Source organism: Athene noctua, chromosome 3, assembly GCF_965140245.1.
Source record: "Athene noctua chromosome 3, bAthNoc1.hap1.1, whole genome shotgun sequence".
Taxonomy (NCBI): Eukaryota; Metazoa; Chordata; class Aves; order Strigiformes; family Strigidae; genus Athene; species Athene noctua.
Genome location: NC_134039.1, coordinates 85,769,967 through 85,791,222, shown reverse-complemented (window position 1 = coordinate 85,791,222; position 21,256 = coordinate 85,769,967). Strand labels below are relative to the sequence as shown.

General features: G+C 40.1%; 1 protein-coding gene across 2 annotated transcripts in view; it reads left to right on the top strand.

The window, feature by feature from the left end:
* CHCHD3 (coiled-coil-helix-coiled-coil-helix domain containing 3) overlaps positions 1 to 21,256 on the top strand; it is a 163,089-nt gene that overhangs the window by 113,807 nt on the left and 28,026 nt on the right. For both annotated transcript variants that reach the window (XM_074903541.1, XM_074903540.1), the window contains exon 6: positions 19,444 to 19,514. In XM_074903541.1, the coding sequence (XP_074759642.1) occupies positions 19,444 to 19,514 (71 nt within the window). The remainder of the gene's footprint in view (positions 1 to 19,443; positions 19,515 to 21,256) is intronic.

The following is a 21,256-nucleotide window of genomic DNA, read 5'->3' as shown; positions in this document are numbered from 1 at the left end:
AAACAACTATAAATGACATTATGTGCATTAAACCATTCTGTGAGTACCCTTTCTCTTATAAGTGATGGCACCAAGTTGGGCAGGAGTGTTGATCTGCTTGAGGGTAGGAAGGCTCTGAGAGGGATCTGGACAGGCTGGAGCGATGGGCTGAGGCCAGTTGTATGAGGTTCAACAGGGCTCAGTGCCGGGTCCTGCACTTGGGACACAACAACCCCAACACAGCGCTGCAGGCTTGGGGAGCAGTGGCTGGCGAGCTGCCCGACAGAAGAAGACCTGAGGGTGTTGGTCAACAGCCGGCTGCACAGGAGCCAGCAGTGTGCCCAGGGGGCCAAGGAGGGCAATGGCATCCTGGCTTGTGTCAGCACTGGCGTGGCCAGCAGGGACAGGGAAGGGATCTGAGCCCTGGGCTGGGCACTGGTGAGGCCGCCCCTCGCTGAGTGGGTTCAGTTTTGGGCCCCTCACCCCAAAAAGGCCATTGAATGACTCGAGCGTGGCCAGAGAAGGGCAACGGAGCTGGGGCAGGGTCTGGAGCACAGGTCTGCTGGGGAGCGGCTGGGGGAACTGGGGGGGTTCAGTCTGGAGAAGAGGAGGCTGAGGGGAGACCTTACTGCTCTCTACAGCTACCTGAAAGGAGGTTGGAGCAAAGTGGGAGTTGCTCTTTTCTCCCAGGTAACAAGTTATAGGATGAGAGGAAACAGTCTCAAGTTGCACCAGAGAGGTTTAGATTGGATATTAGGAAAAATTTCTTCCCCGGGAGGGTTGTCAAGCACTGGAACAGGCTGCCCAGGGAAGGGGGGGAGTCCCCATCCCTGGAGGGGTTTAAAAGACATATAGATGTGGTGCTTGGGGACATGGGTTAGTGCTGGGCTTGGCAGTGTGAGGTTAACAGTTGGACTCAATGTTCATGAAGGTCTTTTCCAATCGAAATGATTCTACAAAAACAGTCCCTTCTCTACCTAAGTTGTAGGTAGTAATTTTTCTCATTATAAAGCAATAATACTTATGTGAAATGTTGCCATGCTTTTTTTGTAAATAGTCTTGTAAACCTAAAGGCTGAAATAGCCTTCCCCAAGCACATACCGGCTTCATTTTCACTGCTGTCAGTCTGAGTGATATTTTAATTTTTTTCTGCCCCTAAAAATACTTCAGTCCCGTAACCGATAGATAAATGAGAGAATCCCCAGGAAATGCTGCAGAATGTTTCTATTTGCCAGCACAAGAAATGCAGAAGCTAATAAATGTCCTTTTACATCGAGAGGAGGCGTATAATGAGTAAATGATGGGAAAAGGAATTTGGGAAATAAACGATCAATCCAATCTAAGTCGACAAACAATTTCTTAATAACTTGGCCTTTGATGGGAGAGGGGGCTCTGTTCAGCCCAGAGGAGCTGCTGTACTGCGGCGCTAGAGACGGGCCACGAACGTCTGGAGCTGATGGATTTTGTGAGGCTGTTTTAGGGTCGCCAAACAATAATAAGCTGCGATTCAGACCCAGCCTATTTCATGTGAGGTTTTGCTGGTTCACCGTTTGTGTACGTGGGCATATAGGGAAAAGGGACGGCGGATTTAATCCTTGTTTCTGTAGGCTGAGCACAGAGAATGCTGTTTTTTGGAAAAACTTTGTGTTCATAGCATGCTTGAGGAAATCTGTGCTCTGTATTGTGTCCTGGCATAGGTTTATTTTTCCTCTCATTTTATTGTGCTTTTCATGTACAAGAGTTCAAGTCCTTCCCATGGGCAGTTGTGTCTAGTGGTGATATTCTTAACACCGGGGAGAGTCTGGCCACAGTAAGAGTTGAACTAAAATCTAAGGATGGGAACCACACTGCAGAGAGGGGAGGAGAGATGTACCACATTTTTTATATCATTAATTGTGGCGTGTATCTCAGCTTTGGCCAGGCTTTGCCACAAGAGTGAAAGGTGAAGTAAAGGGTTTTTTCTCTATTAAGAATTCAATACAGAACTGCAAAATTCTGTATTTTTCTGTATTCAGCGAAGCTTGTCAGAAACTAAAATACTAGTTTTAAAGGCGGGAGCAGAAACTTAAATTCAAGATGATCAGGAGGAGAGTTTGTAGGAGGAAAACTGGGGAAAATAAGAGAGGAGAAAGAAAATCAGAATAATGGACTTTGTGACAAACTTAGTGACAACTTCTTTTCAGCCAAGTTTTTGCTTTGAAGAGAGCAAAACCAATTTGTCTTGGGCATTACCCAGATTCCTTTAAAATCCCTGACTCCCCCTTCCTTCAAAAGGGATGAAATAGATGACACTGAGTTTCTGTATTTGTGAGATCTTTCCTGGAAAAATAATGTGTCATTTTTACAGTAATACTTCCAAGGTGAGAGTTTCTTCTCTCTTGTATTCTCTTTTAACTATTTTTTCAGCCTGTTTATGGGTTCTGTGTCTTAGAACCCCCTCGGTATGAAATAGGTCTGGCTCAGCTGCCGAGGAGCTCGTCGCTGCTCGTGTCGTTTTTAATTGGGATATCGACACAGCTTAGCCCAAGTGGTAGTGAGCCATCAGTAGCTGGGAGAGAGGACAGAAATAATAATGCCAGGCTGGTGGTGTGTTCAGCTCTCTTTAAGCGTGTCAGAGAGAATTGAAAGTTCCCCCATCTTATGCCTTTCTAACTGAAAAGCATTATACCTGAAAGCTGAGACTTTTCAATATATTTCTATTCACATGCATATTTCTATGCCTCAAAAGGCCTTTCCTTTTGAAATATGGAAAGATAATCATGTGTTTGAAATGAGTAGATACTCTCCTGCCACTTTTGAAATCTTTATTTTTTCCCCATGTCAGAAAGTTTAACCGTTTGCGTTACTGTGGGCCATAATCACGTAGGAATATGTATTTATGCACACTAAGACACAAAAACATAACTGCAGTAATTAGGAAGCAAATTCAAATGAACCATAGCAGAGGAGTTCAAACATATGTCTAATTCTCAGAAAAGAATTATATATTTTTTAAAAATATCTTACCTTAATAACATTTCAGTGTTTTCCATATCTGGTACTACTATAATCCAGTTAAAGGTTATTTTTTTTCCCCGCAATACACTTTATTGCTTGTTTGCCTTTATATTTATCAAACATAAAGCCCAAAGAAGATAGTCCTTGCTCCCAATAGACTGTGACAATAACACAGAGTGGTTTTTTGGGTGTTTGATACCATATGTATTTTTAAAAGCATCGCAGATAATTGTTGCTGCATGCCAGCTCAAATGTCGTGTTTGTGCCAAGCTTGCTACTGATTTCGGTAGTTAATCCTCATGAGCCTACAGTTTTCAAAAGAAGCAGCATAGTAGTGCTTCGCAGTGGTTAACATGATAGAAACTACAATTACTGCTTTCTACAGGTATAAATACTTGCGTTTTGACCCACGTTATAGAAAGTGTCTCTATTTTTTTTTTTAGTAAATCAATTTTGCCTTTGAGTAACGACTAAATGTTTGAGCAGAAAATCTGTTTGATAATCCTGCTTCTCTTTCCTACTTTGGAAAATTCACCATTTTTCGTTGCCTCGGTTTCTCCAAGCAAGGGAAGAACAATGTAATCATCAAAATATCATACTGAGCGTGATTTCTCTGATAAATTCAACACAAGAAATCACACAATTTACTGTCTAGAGAAGCGAGTTAACATACGCAATCTTTTGCGTTAACCATTTTATTCAGCAAAATGTCTACGAACGTGAAGGCACGATTTTGAGCTACTGTCTACTCATTTCTTGCTTAAATTGTCTAACAGGCTTTTAAAGTGCACATCATAGTTGCCTTTTGGAACAGATCTCTTTTTTTTTTAAGATAGCAAATTTTCCTATCAGGTGGTTTTAGTGTGGCACATGTATTGCTGTTTAGTGCATTGAAACAGCAAAATTCCAGTTATGAAAGTATTTAAGACTGTTCTAGATTGCAGTGGATGATCTCTCAGAGCATTATTTTTCAGCAAACCCTACTTTGTGGGATTTACAGTAAAGTGAGGTGCTGCATGTGTGCATGGCTTTTGTGTTTACAATAATAATACAGAGATTCCTACTCCTTTTTTTTTTTTTTTTTTTTTTTATCCCCACCTCCCACTGGGTTTCAGTTGCTCAAGCTTTGTATTCAGCAGGTAACGTTGGAAGTGAGCACAACATGCCAAAACAATCTGTTTTAGAAACTGTGTATTGCCCAATAAAGCATAAGGAGAAAAGAAAGGGTGTTTTGGCATAAAAGAAGAGCCACAGTCTTAAACCAGGCCTCCAAGAGCCCCTTTTTTTCTGGGGGTGCTGTTCCTACCCTGCGTGTCTGGCTCTCAGGGCTCTGTCTGTCCTTACCCGAGACACCTTGATACAGTTCCCTGTAGCTGAAGCTGTTCGATTTAGGTTGTGTATAAGAAAAACTGTTCATGTCTTCGCTGTCTTGTCCCCTTCAATACCCATGAATAGCTACACTATTTTATTTTTTTTACTTAACGCTGCCAAATAATGTAATGCCAGCGTAACACGCCCCTTGAAATGAATACCGACCATACTGTATTCATTGCACATTTCAAACAGCTTTCATGATCTTCCTTCCTTCTTAAGAATTTACGGCTGCTACTGTCACTTAATTTTTTATTTTTTTTTTTTAAACTTTCTTTAATTATGTGTTTAAAATAATGTGCAGAATGCTGAAGACTCGAGAATCTCTTGTGGCTGAGCAGGCAATAGTATTTCAGCAGGCTTTCAGCTGAGCAGAACAAAATATTGCCGTGTATAGGCAAGATGAATTATTGGATAACAGTGGAGGTGGGACTTACTTTTCTTCGAAAACATGAAGAAGGGGTTGGGTTGGGTTTTTTTTTAGAATGCTTTTTCAAAAGCAGAAAATGACCCTTTTAAATTCAGAAAACTTCAATTAATTTTTTTTTCTTTGAATTGTTGCCATGAACTGACAAGAGATTTCAGATACTTGTGAAATTGAAAGAACTCCATAAAAACCTGAAAAATCCTTACAAGACCTGAGCTTTCATATTGGAAAATCAAGTGTAAAATACTGTGTGTGTTTGTACCATACAGTGCGTGGAATATTTTTAAGTGGGAGTTTTACCAGTGGCTAACAGAACAAGGATTTATTGACAGTATTTGAGGGGACATATGATGTCTTTTTATTTGACTAGTTGATGTAATTATAACAAGTTTTTCAGACACATGAACCTATTTTCATGTGGCTCTGAGTGTGCTGGCAGTATTTTACTTCTCTTCTTGTCCAGGCTTTAAGAAATAGTATGAAAATGGAGAAGATCGAGTAAATAGAAAGCTTCAGCGTGCAGGTCCCATAAATACGATTCCTGGTGGCATGATCCATAGGAGACATTTAATGCAAATGAAGAATCATCCTTGGAGGGGTTAAAGACTGAACTGGACAAGTTCCTGAGCAGCTTGGTCTAGTTGGACCTCTTTTAAGCTGAGGGCTTGAAATAGGTGACCTCTGAAGGTGCCTCCTAAATTATTCTATAAATTGGCACTATAAAATGAAGCTTGTTTGATTCAGAGAATTTATTTTACTACTCGTTACATCTGGAAAATGAATAAATAATTACAGCAGTACATGCAGCATTGCAAAGAGCCACTATAGTATTCAGTAAGCTTACAGTGGTGTAGATCCTACAAGGTGCTTCCAGATCTTATAATAGCAAAATGGATGTTTTTCCCAAAGTGGGCTTAAGACAGCTGACCAAAGATACAGGAGCTTTTGTTGAATAGCTTTCGTACTGGGGAGGGAAAAAGAGGAGAGAAATTATTGACTATATCAAGTGCATTCTGAGTGCTCCCATACATTATATAGATCTAATGTGTTATGCAGAATAAAATGCAAAAATCAAAACTTGCAAGTGCTTCCATATGTTTGTCAGGCAAGTGTGTTAATCGATACGGAGGTATAATTTAGCTAGCTTAGACCTGTTGCTGTAAGGAATGAAGGAGAATTGTAAATGATTGTGGTTGGGTTTATGGTATTTTGAGAAGAACTACTATGTGTAGCTCTTCTCTCAGTTGCTGTGTATTACCTTGCCATTATATTGGCGTAGTACAAGTGTACAGCAGAGTATTTGCTGCAGAGAAGTTGGTCTAAATTACGCTGCCTTTGTATTCCTCCTTGGTGAGATTCTATGGCACTGATACTTTTTTCTCTAGTGTAGCTTAAAGTGGAAACATCTAGTCTGCATTAAATATCTGGGTTCACTCAGTAGTTGCTGGGGCAACTAGGTGCTGCTGAAAGGTGATCAAACCATCCCATCGATTTGGCGAGAGAATGATTTGCCGTCACATTGCTGTTGTGTTCGCCTGTTGATTTTTGAGGAAGTTTCCTACAAGTATCTATCTCTAGATAGCTGAGATTAGCTGTGACGAATTCCAACCTAAGAGACAAATGCCTGCACTGGAGGAGTAACAGCAGTGACCTGCATGGACAAATTTTGAGTTCCCAAAGTTTTCCAAAATAAACAGACATGGTGTGAGGCAACTGTATGTAACACAGAGTCCAACCTCAAGAAACAACTGAAAACCTGTTCAGAATAATGAGGAAGAGGTGTCTGTGAAAGACTGTAGGTGTCTGGAGAAATACAGTTGTACAAGTGATCACTTAAAATGGAAAGGCAAAGTAAAGACAACAGTGGGAGAATATACATATGTAGGACAGAACGTACACTAAATACCTGCGGGATTGTTGAAAGGCAGAATAATGGCTCCAGTCTGAAAGATGCACTGAGCACGGCGGGGGGGAGAATTGAAATGGCTCGTAGGAATAAACAGAGCCTGCGAAGAATGCAGGAAAAAGAAGCCCAGTAAATAGTGGGAATCATCTTTAGAGGTCACAAAACATAGTTATAAATTATGAATGTTTTTAGAGGTCTGCATTTGAATTACTGGGCCTAGCGTATCATCCAACTGTAGGAATTTTGTGGTGTGTTCACAGAATCCCAGAATCATCTCGGTTGGAAAAGCCCTTGGAGCTCCTCCAGCCCAAGCATGACCCTCCCCTTGACCGTTCCCAACTCCCCCAGATCCCTCAGCGCTGGCTCAGCCCGACTCTTCAACCCCTCCAGGGATCCCGGGGACTCCCCCCCTGCCCTGGGCACCCCATTCCAACGCCCAACAGCCCCTTCTGCACAGAAATCCTTCCTAATATTTAGTCTAGTGTTGCCTCATTACTTGAGAGGAGCCGTGTTTCTAACTTCCAAAGCAATGTATTTGGTGCCAATGATTATGCTGTGGCGTGCTGGGACACTGTATCGATTTCTTTTTCATAGGTCCTGGATTTTTTATATTAGCAGGCTTTTCAGTGAGGCGGCCACCTGCCTTAGTTTTGGCTGCATTTCTTTCCGAAGACTGTTTCCGAACAGAATGGGTCTGCTGGGATATGTGTTATAAGAGCATTCATTGAAAAATTCTTCCGTTAGTTTGATTTAAACACGCTCGGAACTCATTTTGTTTCTTGCTTCACTAAATATAAGCATAGTTCTCAATCTAGACTGAGTTTTCTTGGATTCAAGTAGTTATCAGTCATCCAAACAAATACATACATTTTTCACCAGGCATTTTTTTATATCCTTAGCTTTCTTGCTGTACCAGTCCTGATGTTTCCTCACTGCTCACATGTGGTGTTCAAAGCAGCTGCAAAAGACCATCCTCGAAGTACTTTAGTCGCCTCATAATCACCAAAACCTGTTATTGATAGGTAGTTTTTTACACTTTTGCACAGCTTTTGTTGTACAGCATCAGCTGTCGGTCAGTTGATATTTTGTGATTGAAAGACTTTTCTGCCTTGATATCTTGTAGGAGGTTTGACATGGATCATGAACTTTGCACAGTGAAAGGATGGTCTCTCCATATTCACCTCCTCTTGACTGACTTTCTGATCCTGACATCATCAAAATCTTTTCACCTGACAGTGATGTAAATAGCCAGATACCAACATTTAGAATATTTGTGCCAGCAATATCCAAAAAAGTCTGTTAGTCTGACCAAATGCGAACATTAAAGTGATCCTTAATAATAAACTCATCCTTCTTGGATACTGCAGCTCGGAATTCCACAACACAAGGACTTTGATAGTATCAATCAAACTTGTTCTTGAGTCCCAGTGTAGTATCAGCATTCGCTGTGCTGGGACGGGTACCTGGTGTAGGGGAGAACTCTGTAGAGTCAGGCTGGGGGTTGGACTCGATGATCCCAAGGGGCTTTTCCAACCTGAACGATCCTATGATTCTATGAAAAGTTACCACAACCTGACAGCAGTTCAGAGAAACAAAGACAGAACTTTTTAAAGCTGTGATATAGAGACAGGAACAAGCTTCTGAGGTGACACTGTTGCCAGAGCTGTTGGATTGAGAGAAACAGAGTATTTTAGAATTTCTTTCAAGAACTTTATTCTTGTTCTCTTGAGGGTTGGCTCATAAGTGTTATTTGTGGCAGCATTGTGCTTTTCAAAAAATGGTAATCTTGTACTCATTATGCCCTTAGGCAACCAATGTCAGTGAGCAGTCATAGTGGTAGATCTAATAAACAAAGCTAAACCCAGCTATTTTCCATTTATTTGAAAGAAGATATAGCTAATCTGTGATTCTTTATGTTGGGCTTCTGCCACAAGATGAATTTCACATACAGCTGCAGAGCAGATTGCACATCTACAAGCCAAAATAGATTTTCATTCTGATATCAGATATATCACTGACTGGAAGTATACATATTCATGGAATTATTCAGACTGGAAGGGTCCTTGGGAGGTCCAATCTCCTCCTCAAAACAGGATCAACACTGAGGCAGTTAAGGAGGTTGAGGTCTTTGTCCACTCAGATTTTTGACAACCTCCAAGGCTGGAGATACCATGGTCTCTTCGAATCCCTGTCCTTCTGCTTAAGTATCCTTGGAGGGAAATATTTTTCCCTTGTATCTATTTGGAACCTCCATTATTTTGATTTACAACCACTGTCTCTTGTTCTCCCACTGCACATCAGTAAAGACCCTGTCTCCATCTTGCTGATAGAAGCTTAGGGCTTTTCAAGCTACGGTGAGGTCCCCCCACATCTTCCTCTTTTTGGGCTAAACAAGTCATCTTCCCTTGGATTCTCCTTGTAGGGCATGTGCCCCCATGTTGGTGTCACTGCAAATTTGGTGAGCATGCACTCCATCTCTGTCTCACTGATAAAGATGTTAAAGAGGGATGGCTGTAGTATAGACCCCGGAGAAACTATGCATGTAGCTGCCCTCCAAGTAGAGCCTGATGATCCAGCCAGATTTTCACCCATAATTTCACAGAAGCAATTTTCTCTTATTCTTTCGACCACTTTAATGGGATATCTGTCTGCCTCGGAAAGCTGACCAAAATGAGTTTGAAACAGGTGGCGTTTAAAATTATTTTCCCAGATCATTCTTCTGACTGCAGAGGCTGAGCAACATGATCTTAAAATTACGGCTGCTGTAGTCCATAGGAGAGCTGCCTTGAACTCAGCGCTGCCTCTATTACAAGTTTGCAAAAACAGCTTCGTGGGTAACCTCGGACTGTCTTGCCTTGAGTCTCTAACACCACTGGGCTTTGTAGAAGTTATTCATGCAGCAGGCGAGGTGCAACTATGCATGAATGTAATAGAAGAGGAGGCTGAGGGGAGACCTCCTGGCCCTCTACAGCTCCCTGAAAAGAGACTGCAGAGAGCTGGGGATGAGTCTCTTTAACCAAGTAATAAGCGATAGGACAAGAGGGAATGGCCTCAAGTTGCACCAGGGAAGGTTTAGACTGGATATCAGGAAGCATTTCTTTCCAGAAGGGGCTGTTGGACGTTGGAATGGGCTGCCCAGGGCAGGGGGGGAGTCCCCATCCCTGGAGGGGTTGAAGAGTTGGGTCGACATAGCGCTGAGGGATCTGGGGGAGTTGGGAACTGTTAATGGTGCGTTGATGGTTGAACTGGATGATCTTCAAGGTCTTTTACAACCTAAACAATTCTGTGATTCTGTAATCTGACTTTGTGCTGCTCTAGCAAAAATACGTATTTTTAAAATTTTATATATGTAATATACAGCTGTGCATATCAAAATAAAATACTGGAGCATCCTTGTAACCCACAGACAGCTGTTGAAGCTTCATGCTGATCCTAGTTTGCTTGTGAGCTGAAGTAGTTCCCTGTAGTGTATGGCTTTTGCTCTGTGTAAGTGGCCTGTTGGACCGGTATTTAAAAATTAATTCCATAAAGGCAACAAACAACAGGATTTTTAAATGCTGTGTGAATGTGCTCTTCCTAGTGCTGCAGTCTGTACCCAATCCCATCGAGAGAAGGGATTTCTCAACTTATATTTTTGGGGCATCACCCCTGGCAGCAGCAATACCCAAAGACAGCATTTGGCATCTTGCCGTGTTCATATGCCATTTTGGTGGGGAAAGTCAGCTCTGGAACATGGAAAAATAATACTTGTCGGTACCTTAGGGAGAATGTAATTTAAAATGTATAACAGTAAAAGGGGTGAGACTGAGAAAGAAAGTTGTAAATAGGAATCATTTAGATGAGGCATCTTGTCATCAGTAGGAGACGTAAATATAGTTGTGCATTTACACGTGCATCTCCAAAGATTGAGAACATTTGTATTAAAGACTGTACTACAATTACATGCAGATTAGATGCTTGGCTGAATAGCTGTAAGAACTTTGAATAGATTTGTCCTTTTCACAAAGGTTTTCATTTTCTTTGGCAGCTCTGAGTGTTAACAAATTAGAGATCAATGTTCTACTAGGGCAGAAAAGTGAAGCGAAGCATATCTTGGGAGAAACTTTAGAGACGTTAATAGTTGCAGTTAAAGGTATTCGTTAGTGGTGCCTGAAAAACACAATTGGAAATTCAAAAGAAAAGGTCAGAGAATGTGCTATTTTCCCCATTTTCTGCTGATAACTGAGTTAAGTACTTTGCCCCACTTGCTGCACACTGTATACTCTTTGACAAACACACGTCACGAAATCAAACAAATGATGTTGGGAAGTGAATTGTCTTCTCGCAGAACATTTGCCAAGATACAGCATCTGGTTTTTCTTTGTTTCCTTTGTTTGAGTGGGTCTTAGTACTGTCTCTTTCTCTGGCATCTTCAGCACTGTTTTGGATACTTGTTTGCTTTTTTTTTTTTTTTTTTTACCCCTCTGTAGGAACAGGTACGGGTGTCCAGTGACCTCCCTTCAGTCCCTAACAGTTCAGACATCTATCCGAGAGCAGGGCACTCTGGTCCAGAGCCAGTTTCTTTCAGGATATAAGGGGGAGATGAGGTTTTATAAACACTTGGTAGCAAAGAGCAGAAGAGAGGGAACTGCACTTGAATTTGAACCAACAGAGGAAATAATGTAGTTCTAGGCAAACTCCACCAAAATCCTGAAAATTGGTCTTAGCCTTACCTTTCTTACCCTCCAGATGTCCTCTGTAGGCTTAGTCCAGGATCCCAGATCATTATTTCAGCTTTGTTTAGATCTCTGGGGCTTCTCTTTCAGTTTGTCTTCTCCCTCCCTGCCTCGCAGCTACTTTTCCCACTTCTTGCACGTAAAAAAAGTTCTCTGCTGGAAATTCACATCTCCTCATCTGTCCGTGCATCTTTAGTCTCTGACTATTTCAGAGTTGTCTTGAACAGACTCGTTATGTGGCCAAAGGCGCTCACTGAGGGATCTGTTGGCTGCTTCTCTGAAGGTCACTTTTATGCTGCAGTTCAGAACTGGAAAACTGTTTTGCTTTGGTTCTTTTATGGAAAGATGCTCCATCTGAATAGATTTTCATAAAATCCAGATGCCTTTTTCTATTTTCAGCCCTATGAGAGGTACAGAGAACTTTCCGGTCCATCCAGTGGATTCTGAGGAAGGCAATCGGTCCCCTCCTTCAAAAAGGAGCTCATAATAGCATGTAGGAACCCCAACAAGAGCAGAAGTCCTAAGTCCTATGTAGGTTCCGTGAATGTGGAGTTTATATCCTTTGTTTCATCTCTGGAGTCAAAAAATGCAACAGTTGGCTGAATAGCACAGCTAGACCAAATGAGAGAAGTCATAACTTGTACAGAAAATAACTTATCTAAAAATCAAGCAAAGGCCTGATCTGATGGCATTTCAGAAGAAATTACTTCATCCATGTATCATCTTAATAGCATTTGAGGTAGAATAAAGATGCAGTATTACTTGGGAATCTCTGTGACGTTATATTCTTGGTTTTCCATAGCTTATTAAAATCAATTCAGAGATAAATTGAGGTTTTTAATTCAAATAAATATGCCATAAAAATGGTCATATATTTATACAGCTGTAATTTAATATAATTTGAAACAGGGATGTATGCACACTACAGTAGGTAATCTTGCTGGTTTTTTTCCCCTTCCCCAGTTCCTCCTCTGTTTGCTCACTTGTTGTTTTTAGTGGCAGCTTCACAAATCAAACACGACTGGATATTTTAAGGCTATTTCTTCAAACCGTTAATCTTGACTTTTTCTTTGTAATCCACATGGTCTACTTCAGAGTTGGGGTACAATCAAACAGTGGGGTACAATCTAGTGATCGTACACCTTTCATGGTCCCCCCTGGTCCCCAAAACACCTTTCTGTGTGGGGTTTTTTTGCACAAGTGCTCTAACAGGTCTCTTTAGACAGCGGTGGCTGTGCCAGATTTCTTGTCCCTACTTTGCAGCACCGGAACAGAAAGGGGACTGTGGCAGTCTTGAGGTTGGATTCAAGTTGGTGGAGCAGCTCTGTAGGCTTAAGTGCTATTCCTTCCTTCTGGCTTTGGAAATATTCTCTTTTAAGGCCATATAGATCTCAGGCTACATGTCAACAGAATGAATAAAACAAAATGCTTCATATTATCCGCAAATGGGTTCGTAAAAGATACTAAGATGAAATGGCCAGAAGTTCAATTAAGGGATAAAAGAAAGCTTAACTTCAGCAGAAATGGATTAAAAAGAGGCAAAGAAAACTTTCCAATTTTCCGTTCAGGGAACATGATAATCTTTGCCTGCCGATGCTTTGAGTCCTTCCGTGGGGGAGGATGACAAGGAAAAAGAAGTCTTTAAATTAAAAATTCTCCCCTGATTCTCAAAGGTGCCAAACAGCCCAAGCTCTTCGTTCCTTTGGTGGGTGGAGCAGGTGCTGAGCTGCTCTGAAGTCAAGCTGTGCTCATTTTTGTCTTTCACAGCACTAACTTGAAGTAAAGGCCAGATTTGTCTCTTTTGTATGGAAGTCACACATCTTTTTCTTTGTCAAATAAACTGTTAACTACATAACTATTAAATTAAATTAAAAAAAAAAATAGGTTGCATGAATGTTACTCTCATATTGAATCTGTTCAGGGCTTTAAGAGCCAAGGGGCTTAAAAGAAACATTTCAATGCCAAAAAGAAGTCATGGTATGTCTGCAGTAAAAACAGTTTCAGCACATTTGTAATAAAATAGTGTGTATAGGTGATGTATCTTTAGTGAAATTAAATGAGGACTCTCAAGTTCTCCTGGTTCTTTTGATAACCTTTTATCAGCTTGGATGACACAAGATCTTTCAGAACTTTATCTGGCTGAAAATCTGAAGATTTTCAGCAGAGAGTAAAACATGCACTTCTGCTTTGAGGTTCCACATGCAGACAAAACAGCTGACCTTCTGAGGTTATGCAGGAATTTATTTTCTCACGCAGACTTTTGAAATCAGAGCTGTCTAGCAAAATAATTCTCCTATTCCTCCACAATATGTTCTTTAAGAAGCTTCTGCTCTTACTTTTGTTCAGGGAAGATTATTTTAGGGGCAAACATGATGAAAATACTTTTGCCAGTGGTCACATCTCATTTTTCTCTACCTGAATTCTAGCAGTATTTGTACTTGCTATGGCTCTGTGTATTTATCAGGGGAAATTGGATAGATTTAAAATTAAAATTCCTCTTTTCTTTAGCTTCTCATCCACAATGCCAGCCTACGCTTCTCTCTGTTCCATTCTTTGAAGGTAGCGCTCAAAAAGACACTTCTTCCTCAAGAACAACTAATGCTGAACTTTCTTTTCAAAGAAGGGTACGAAGTGAAAGGCATAGAAAATACTACTTGTCACTCAATTTGGTTGCAACCTATGTGTTATCTTTGGGCCATAACACACCTAAGGAAGTAACTTAACATGCAGCGGTCCTATTTGGGTCAGTTAGATTAAAATCACACATGAAATTAGTCACTTGAGGTAAACACTATGAGGTTTTACAGGTTTTTCAACAGAACTCCTCTGAATGGCTTACTACCTGTATGGTTACTAATAGAACATTAGTAAAAAGTGTTGAATAGGTAATTTTGGAACCGTGTTTTAAGAGTTTTCTTTAAGGAAGCTAAAATTGGGCAGAGTTTGGGTTCTGCTTTTGCCATTCCCGGGAAAATGTACCTAAGCTTGTCTTACTCCAGTTCAGCAGGGCAATTGATATTCCTACAAAATAATTCCTACATCAGTTCACGCATGTATTAAAACAGGAGTTTCCCTCCTCTGACTCAGATCTTGCTTATCTTACCAAAACCTTCTGCTGTACAGATCCAGGTGGGTAAGTAGAGAAAAATAAAGTGTTTCCTGTGGTGTATTTATCTGCTTGGTGCTGCTGCCCAAGTGCCGGTGCGGGTTGAGGATTACTTACTCCTTGAGGAGTGTCACTCTTGCACTGTTAAAATATGTGTTGGCCAGTCCAAAGCCCAGACAGCTAGAAGAACAACCACGTACAACATACTGTGCCAGTGCCAGGGAGGGGACAGGAGACTTTAGCTGAGGACATCAGAGGCACAGCCTGAAAGAGAGGGACTGTCTACTGAAAGTTGAAGAGGCTTTGAGAAGACAGGAGTTGGTTAATGGGAGAGTCTCCTCTTTTGGAGACACAGATAAGCGTAGACTGGTGGAAGAATAAGGTGGCTGGATTGAGGAATCTGTAAGAGAGCTCGGCCAGCAGAAGTCAATCCTCCCTACTGCTTTATTAGTTCAGGTAGAGCAAGACTATATTTAAGTTCTTAGGCATCATAATTTTCCAGGTGATGCAAGCTCAGATTTTACATCATGGCCTTTCTAACATTTGATGGATTTCTTTTTTCTCTTCCCCCAGCTTGCTCTCCACCAATTTATTCTTTTTTCAAGCTTTCTCTGCTGAAAAAAATAACCAAATGCTAAACTCAAATACATGCAAGTTGGAAAATGTCAGCATAGAAGGCAGTGGGCTTCTTCAGATGACGTGGACCTCTAACATATCTGCATACCTGCTCTAGCAAGTGCTGAGGTTCCCCCATATGACCCTACTTACTCAGTGTGCATGGCATCCATTATTTATTTCACAGCATTGAAACTTTGAAATACTACTAGTTTCTAACAGGCCTTTCTGTGTTAGCGTTCCCATAATATTTAAGACATGAAAATAAATTCCCTAATTCCCGTGGAAGGTAATTAAGGCTAAAGTTCTTTATGCATGGAAAAAGTATGGCGATGATCACAAGTACCTTTTGTACTCAGTAAGAGGTAGGTAAGGCGTGATGTCTTGGAATCCTTCGCTTTTTCTGGCATTTTGTGTGTTGGAAATAGGACTCTGACTTTTCGGTTACGGCTGTTCAGCTGTTCAGATCTGGCACGGCTGGCTTCATTCCTGCTGACAGTCATGGTACAGTTTTGGGTATAATCCTGGGGCTAGATTTTAGTCATGTATGTGCTGGAGGACGACCCAGCATCAGTGTCTGCCTGTTCTGCTCTTTATCCTACACGTATGCTGATAATACTTACCCGAGTGCTGAGCTGGATGAGTGTTTGGTCTGGTCCAGTACATCAATTTTTATCGTAAAGGTGGGCAGTGTTTCTTCAGTCAAGCAGCCAGAAAATTAGGAATATGCACACAAGTGGGTTAATTTCTCCCAACTGCAGCAGCTTCAAAGTTAAATCACCTATTTTGAGTTAGTTACTCAGGCTCCCGTTGAGTCGGCAGCTATGGAGTAATTCATGTCATCCTGAATCCTCTGGGAGGCGGGTGGGATCTGCTAGCCAGCAACCTCTGTGGTTCTGGAGCACACCTCACTGATCAGTTGAGACTCGATACTTGACTTTGAAGAAGCTAAGATTTAGTCATCAAGAACAAAATCTTCTGCTTTATTTTGATATTGAAGTCAAGCAACATGCCCACATCGTGCAAGAACTCCATAACAGATACCGAAATAGCATCGTCTACATAATCTGGGATGATGATTAATTGCCATAACCCTGACACTTCTGTTCCCTCTTGGAAGTTCCCAGCGTCTTTCGTAACGTTCTTCCTGCACTTTCATACTTCTTGCAACAACAGTGACTGTGAAGGTCTACAGAAACCCATCTTTCTGTTAATACAGCAGCAGAGAAGACTTTAAAGAGGGGAAGATGCTTTGTAACTCAAAGTGAAGACTGTTTCATAATGCATGTGCCCAAGGGACCTAAATCAAAGAGACAAGGGAACTTGGTTGTAGCATTTGCTGCCATTTTAGTGGCTTATTTCGTTAAAAGAATCCTGGGAGTATATATGCAGTACACATATCTGGAATATAACGAACATGGCTGAGCACTGTGTGTTCATGCACGCAGTGCTTGATGCGGAATGGTAGGTGGTATTGCATTTCTGGTCCCTTCTGTCCCTCCTCTCCATCTTTGCTCACTTTGGGGAGAAAACAGCTGCATTTGGAGTATCTGCTGGAAATGGTGAAGATCCACAGGCTTGATCCAGAGCTACTCTCTGATGAGTTTGCACTGCTGCTAACCTGAGAATTGGACCATTGCTTTTCTTCCTTCACTTTGAGTTGAACAGTACATGCATATGCAGACGATACATGCAACAGAAATACATATAGATGTATTTATATGGAGACTGAAGAAATTATTGATGTTGACAGTGCTGTGTTATAGCACCGGGGTTTTTTTTCTGTATTTAGAGAAATGACCACTGCAGTCTTTATCTTGAGGATTAGGGAGGACTTCTAAAATAACTTCACCTCTGGATTATAGAGAGTATTATCTCTAAAGAGAACCTGAGTGAATTTCAGAGGAAGATCTGATCAAGAAACACGGCACACTTTATCTAAGATAACTAAATGATTTTTTGATAACTTGAGTCTACTCTAGGATTAAAACTTCTTGGCATATATAGCAGCTCAGCTGATCACTTGAACTGCAATTAAAAAATAGTACAAGTACACTCAGAATATTGTTTTTGTGTCAGAAATGCTCCTTCATGCTTGAAAATTATAAAAAATTGCAATCGATCCTTACAACTGTTGTGTTCATCTTTATTGATCAGGCAAAAGAAAGATAAATCGCAGCCCAAATAAGATTATAGTAAATGTTAGCATCATAGGGGACTGTAGGATGATAGAGAGCGATTTGTCATCTCAAATGGTGACCTGTCCTCACTCGCACCGCAGTCAGTCTGCTGTCTAATCGCATCCCTATTGATTGCATCTACGTCCGAGGAACCTGGATGTGACTGTCATTGGGCAGCAGAGATTGCCAAATGCAAGGGGGTCACTGGTGTGAGGAGGATTTCATTTTCATTTTCTTACTGGCCAACGATGATTTATGAAAAAATAAATGACCCCAAGTCACATGCGTGGAAACCTTGATTCCAGTACAAATGAATTATTAGGTCTGAATCTCAGAAGCAAGAGTGCAGGGGACCACCGTGCTCTTTGTGATCTGTGCGTGACCTTTGACTGCAGGGGATGTTACACAATTTGTTATCATTTGAGGTAAAATATTAGATTTGCAATACAATTTTACCCGTGTCTGGAGTTGGTATGCTTTTTCAGTGATTTCTGGACATTTCAAGATTATCATTTACAAGGAAGAACCTCGGAAAATGAGATCCTCAAATGGAAAGGAAAAATGTTTTTTTCTTTTTATTTTTGTAGATAGCACTGTCTCTTTTGGAGTTTCCATCAAGTGTTTTGCTCTAGTGCTCTATCTTTGTTGTATTCCTCATAACATAATTTGGCACAGATAAATGTGGCTTAGGACATGTTTACTAACCCAGTGATCAAGGAGACTATGTCATCTTTGACTTTTACAAAAGAGCAATCTCTCCACTTACAGGGTGTTTTAATTTATTTTTTTTTCCTTAACAGTGTTTTAGGCATATTGTTTTTTTCCATACATCAATATCTTAGATAAATAAAACTGCTTTTTTTTGCCCAAAATAAAATTGGAATGACGCTTTCCATGGGCTACATTGTGCCATCCATGTATGTTCAATGTTTTAAAGATGCGAAATCAATGTTGTGGCATGAGTAGCTTTAAACCGTGGTATAAGTAGGTAGATTGTTAAAATAAGGATTCAAAATGGTTTTTATGTAATCATGCAGTGTGTGATTGGAAGAGTTTTGTTGCCATGTTAACATGACTCCCTGGGATGCCAGATGACTCAAGAGCTGCAAAGCTACGGAAGAGTTCTTGCAAGTGCCAACAAAACCTTTATACATCTCCACGACCTGTTTGCTCCACCATTCAGAGAAAAATGGTTTTAGAGAACTTTTGAACTGCTTTAACTTTTCTTCATTCCTCCAACTGTGAAGCCAGGTGCTTTAGTTATTACATCTTAAGTCCAACTGTGCTAAGGCTATAAAAACCTCTTTAAAAATACCAAGTATATATTATCTAGACATGAAGCATCACAACATTATAGTGATTTGTCTTTGAATATCCTACATCCCACTGAGAAACTTTGCCATTTTTAAGTATAGAAAAGTTCTATTGCCTGATGATTCAATCTTGTCTTGCCTGCATTTTGGAAATTAATGATTTGGTGGAGCTGAGTGAAAGGCATTCCTGGGTTTAGGGGAGAGGAAAAATATGTTCTGAAGCTGTGTTATTTTAAAAATTAAAATTAGCAACTGATTGAAGCGACCTGAAAGTTTGGAATATTAAAATAACTCGCTGCAAGAGGCTTTATCAAGGCAAAGAGCAAAAAAGAAAGTCAAGCCATAGTTAATTTATTGCGCAACTTTGAAGTTTGTCTTGAGTATCACCTGCAAACTAGATGAGGATGTATGTGCAAGTAACAGAAACAGGGATGTGCAGAGAAGGAAGGATTCCGTATTTTGATTTTTTTTTTTTTTTTTTTTCCTAATGGAGACGCTTCAAAGGCTTCAACAGCAGCTAGTGCTAAATATGTGACTTCTGTGCCGTGTCTCTTTACAGCTTCTTCCCTGAGAACCATCTCTTTTGCATAACCTTCCAGAACCAAGAGGACATGCTTGTTTAAAAAACCCTAACCAAACAAAATGTCACCTCTGAAACTTTGTAGAATACCTGAATTGAGGATTAGATTTGGTTTGGGTTTTTTTTTTGAGCAACTTATATGGATAAAATATCCAAATTAGGATTATTGACTAGATATCAGCATGCATATAAATGCTATTGTATGAAATTTGTATTTTTTTAATTTTTTTTTTTTTTTTTTTTCAACTTTCCAGAGTGCCCAGTTCTACAAAGTTACCACGGAGCAATACCAAAAAGCTGCTGATGAAGTGTCAGCTCGATTCAAGTAAGTCTTTTCTACTGTTGTTTTGGAGCCTGGCAGCTAGATGTGTTCTTATCCACATAAAAATGCACGATAATTCCCCTTCCCCCTCTCATTCCCTATCAGTCTGTGCTGGTTATTAAAATGAGAGAATTTTGAAGAATTTGGAAGCCAGTGCATAGTAACCATAAGCTGCATAGAAATTGGATGCACGGTTAGTAATGTACTAATTAATTTATATTTGATAAGATGCATGAAATACTCTAAAAATACATTCCTTAACATTTTTTCTCTAATGGAGCACCAAAAATGTAGTTCCAACTTTGCATTACAATAGTATTCATCCTGTGCTTGCGTGATGTGAAAGGATTTAAATTAGCAACTTCACTTTGCCCTTAACAGTGAAGGTCAAATTAAATAATTTTTATTAGTCCTGAGGATGGTTAAATGAAGATATAGTAATTGATGGATCAAAGTGACTCTGACCCTTAGCCTTGGACTCTTCTCTTTCTGCTGGTTCATCCATTAAGCAGAAGGTTCCATTTATCATTTTAGTAAGGATACAGAGAGAACTTTTTACAACCTTTTAGTCTAGGTAGTAACCAAGCAATGCTGTATAAAAGGAATTATTCTGTGACGATTTTTAGATTTATGGAGGGATTTTCCTTTGTTTTTTGATGAGCAAGAAGAGAAAGAGTCTTTTTGAGCTGCTGATAATGATATATAAACAAAGTTCTTAGATGTAAGATAAAAATAATTTTCTCTCTTAAAATTATTAATGGTTAAATATTCTCTAGTGTATTTATAAAGTGTTTGTACTGGTCAATGGTGCAGATCCTGTTGAGGACTGAATTAATTTGTCCCTTAAACAAGAGGGACAAAGTGACTCAAGGTCTGGTATAAGCGTAATTTGAAGGGTTTCCCATTACGTATGGGAAGACTTCGATGTTATTATTCATTTGTCAGTTTTTCATCTGTGATAAGGTTCCCATCAAGGGAGTATCTCTCCTTTCTCTGTTACAGTGGGGTATTTTTAGGTTTTTAAATCATATTATTGCCTAATCTGACTTTCATTATTCCAGAACAAGGTTTTGTTGTGATTTGAAGTACTGGTTGATAGCTCCAGGTGGTTATTGTGGCCAGAGGTGGCAAATGGCTTTGGGTTTGCTTTTCCCACCCCTAATAGAGAAATAATTTCCTAAGCAAATCACATGCTTTTGGGTTCCTTTTGGCACAAATGGAGCTGGTAGACACAGCAGGGGCCAGTCCTTAGTGTCAGGCAATATTTAAGAATTTTAAGAAAACCATTTTGAAGGATGTTTCAGTCTATCTGCATAAACCAGAGTATTTACTGAAGAGGGATTTGGAGAGGGAATCGGAGACCCCTCACATTTATTGAGACTGGTCTTTGCTTAATTTTCTAGAGACTAAAGGTATAAACAGAAATCACCTCTTTGACTAGTCTTTGCTGTAATGCCGTTACTGAAATTACTGCGCTACTTTTGCACTTCAGGCCACATTTCCTGAAAAATTATTTGGATTTTTTTTTGATCAGTGGATCCACTTTTGGTCTACTGCCTCAAAAAAAACCCCAAAAAAACGACAAACAACAACACATTATGAAAAGGAAAAGGTACCTGAAGTATGTGCATAAATTGTGGTAGAGTTGATAAAGTGCATGGAAATATCACTTTATCTTTTAAAAGTTTTCCTTATATAAAATTCTTTTAAATGCCATGTCTTTTTATTGAAGGTTTAAATTCAGC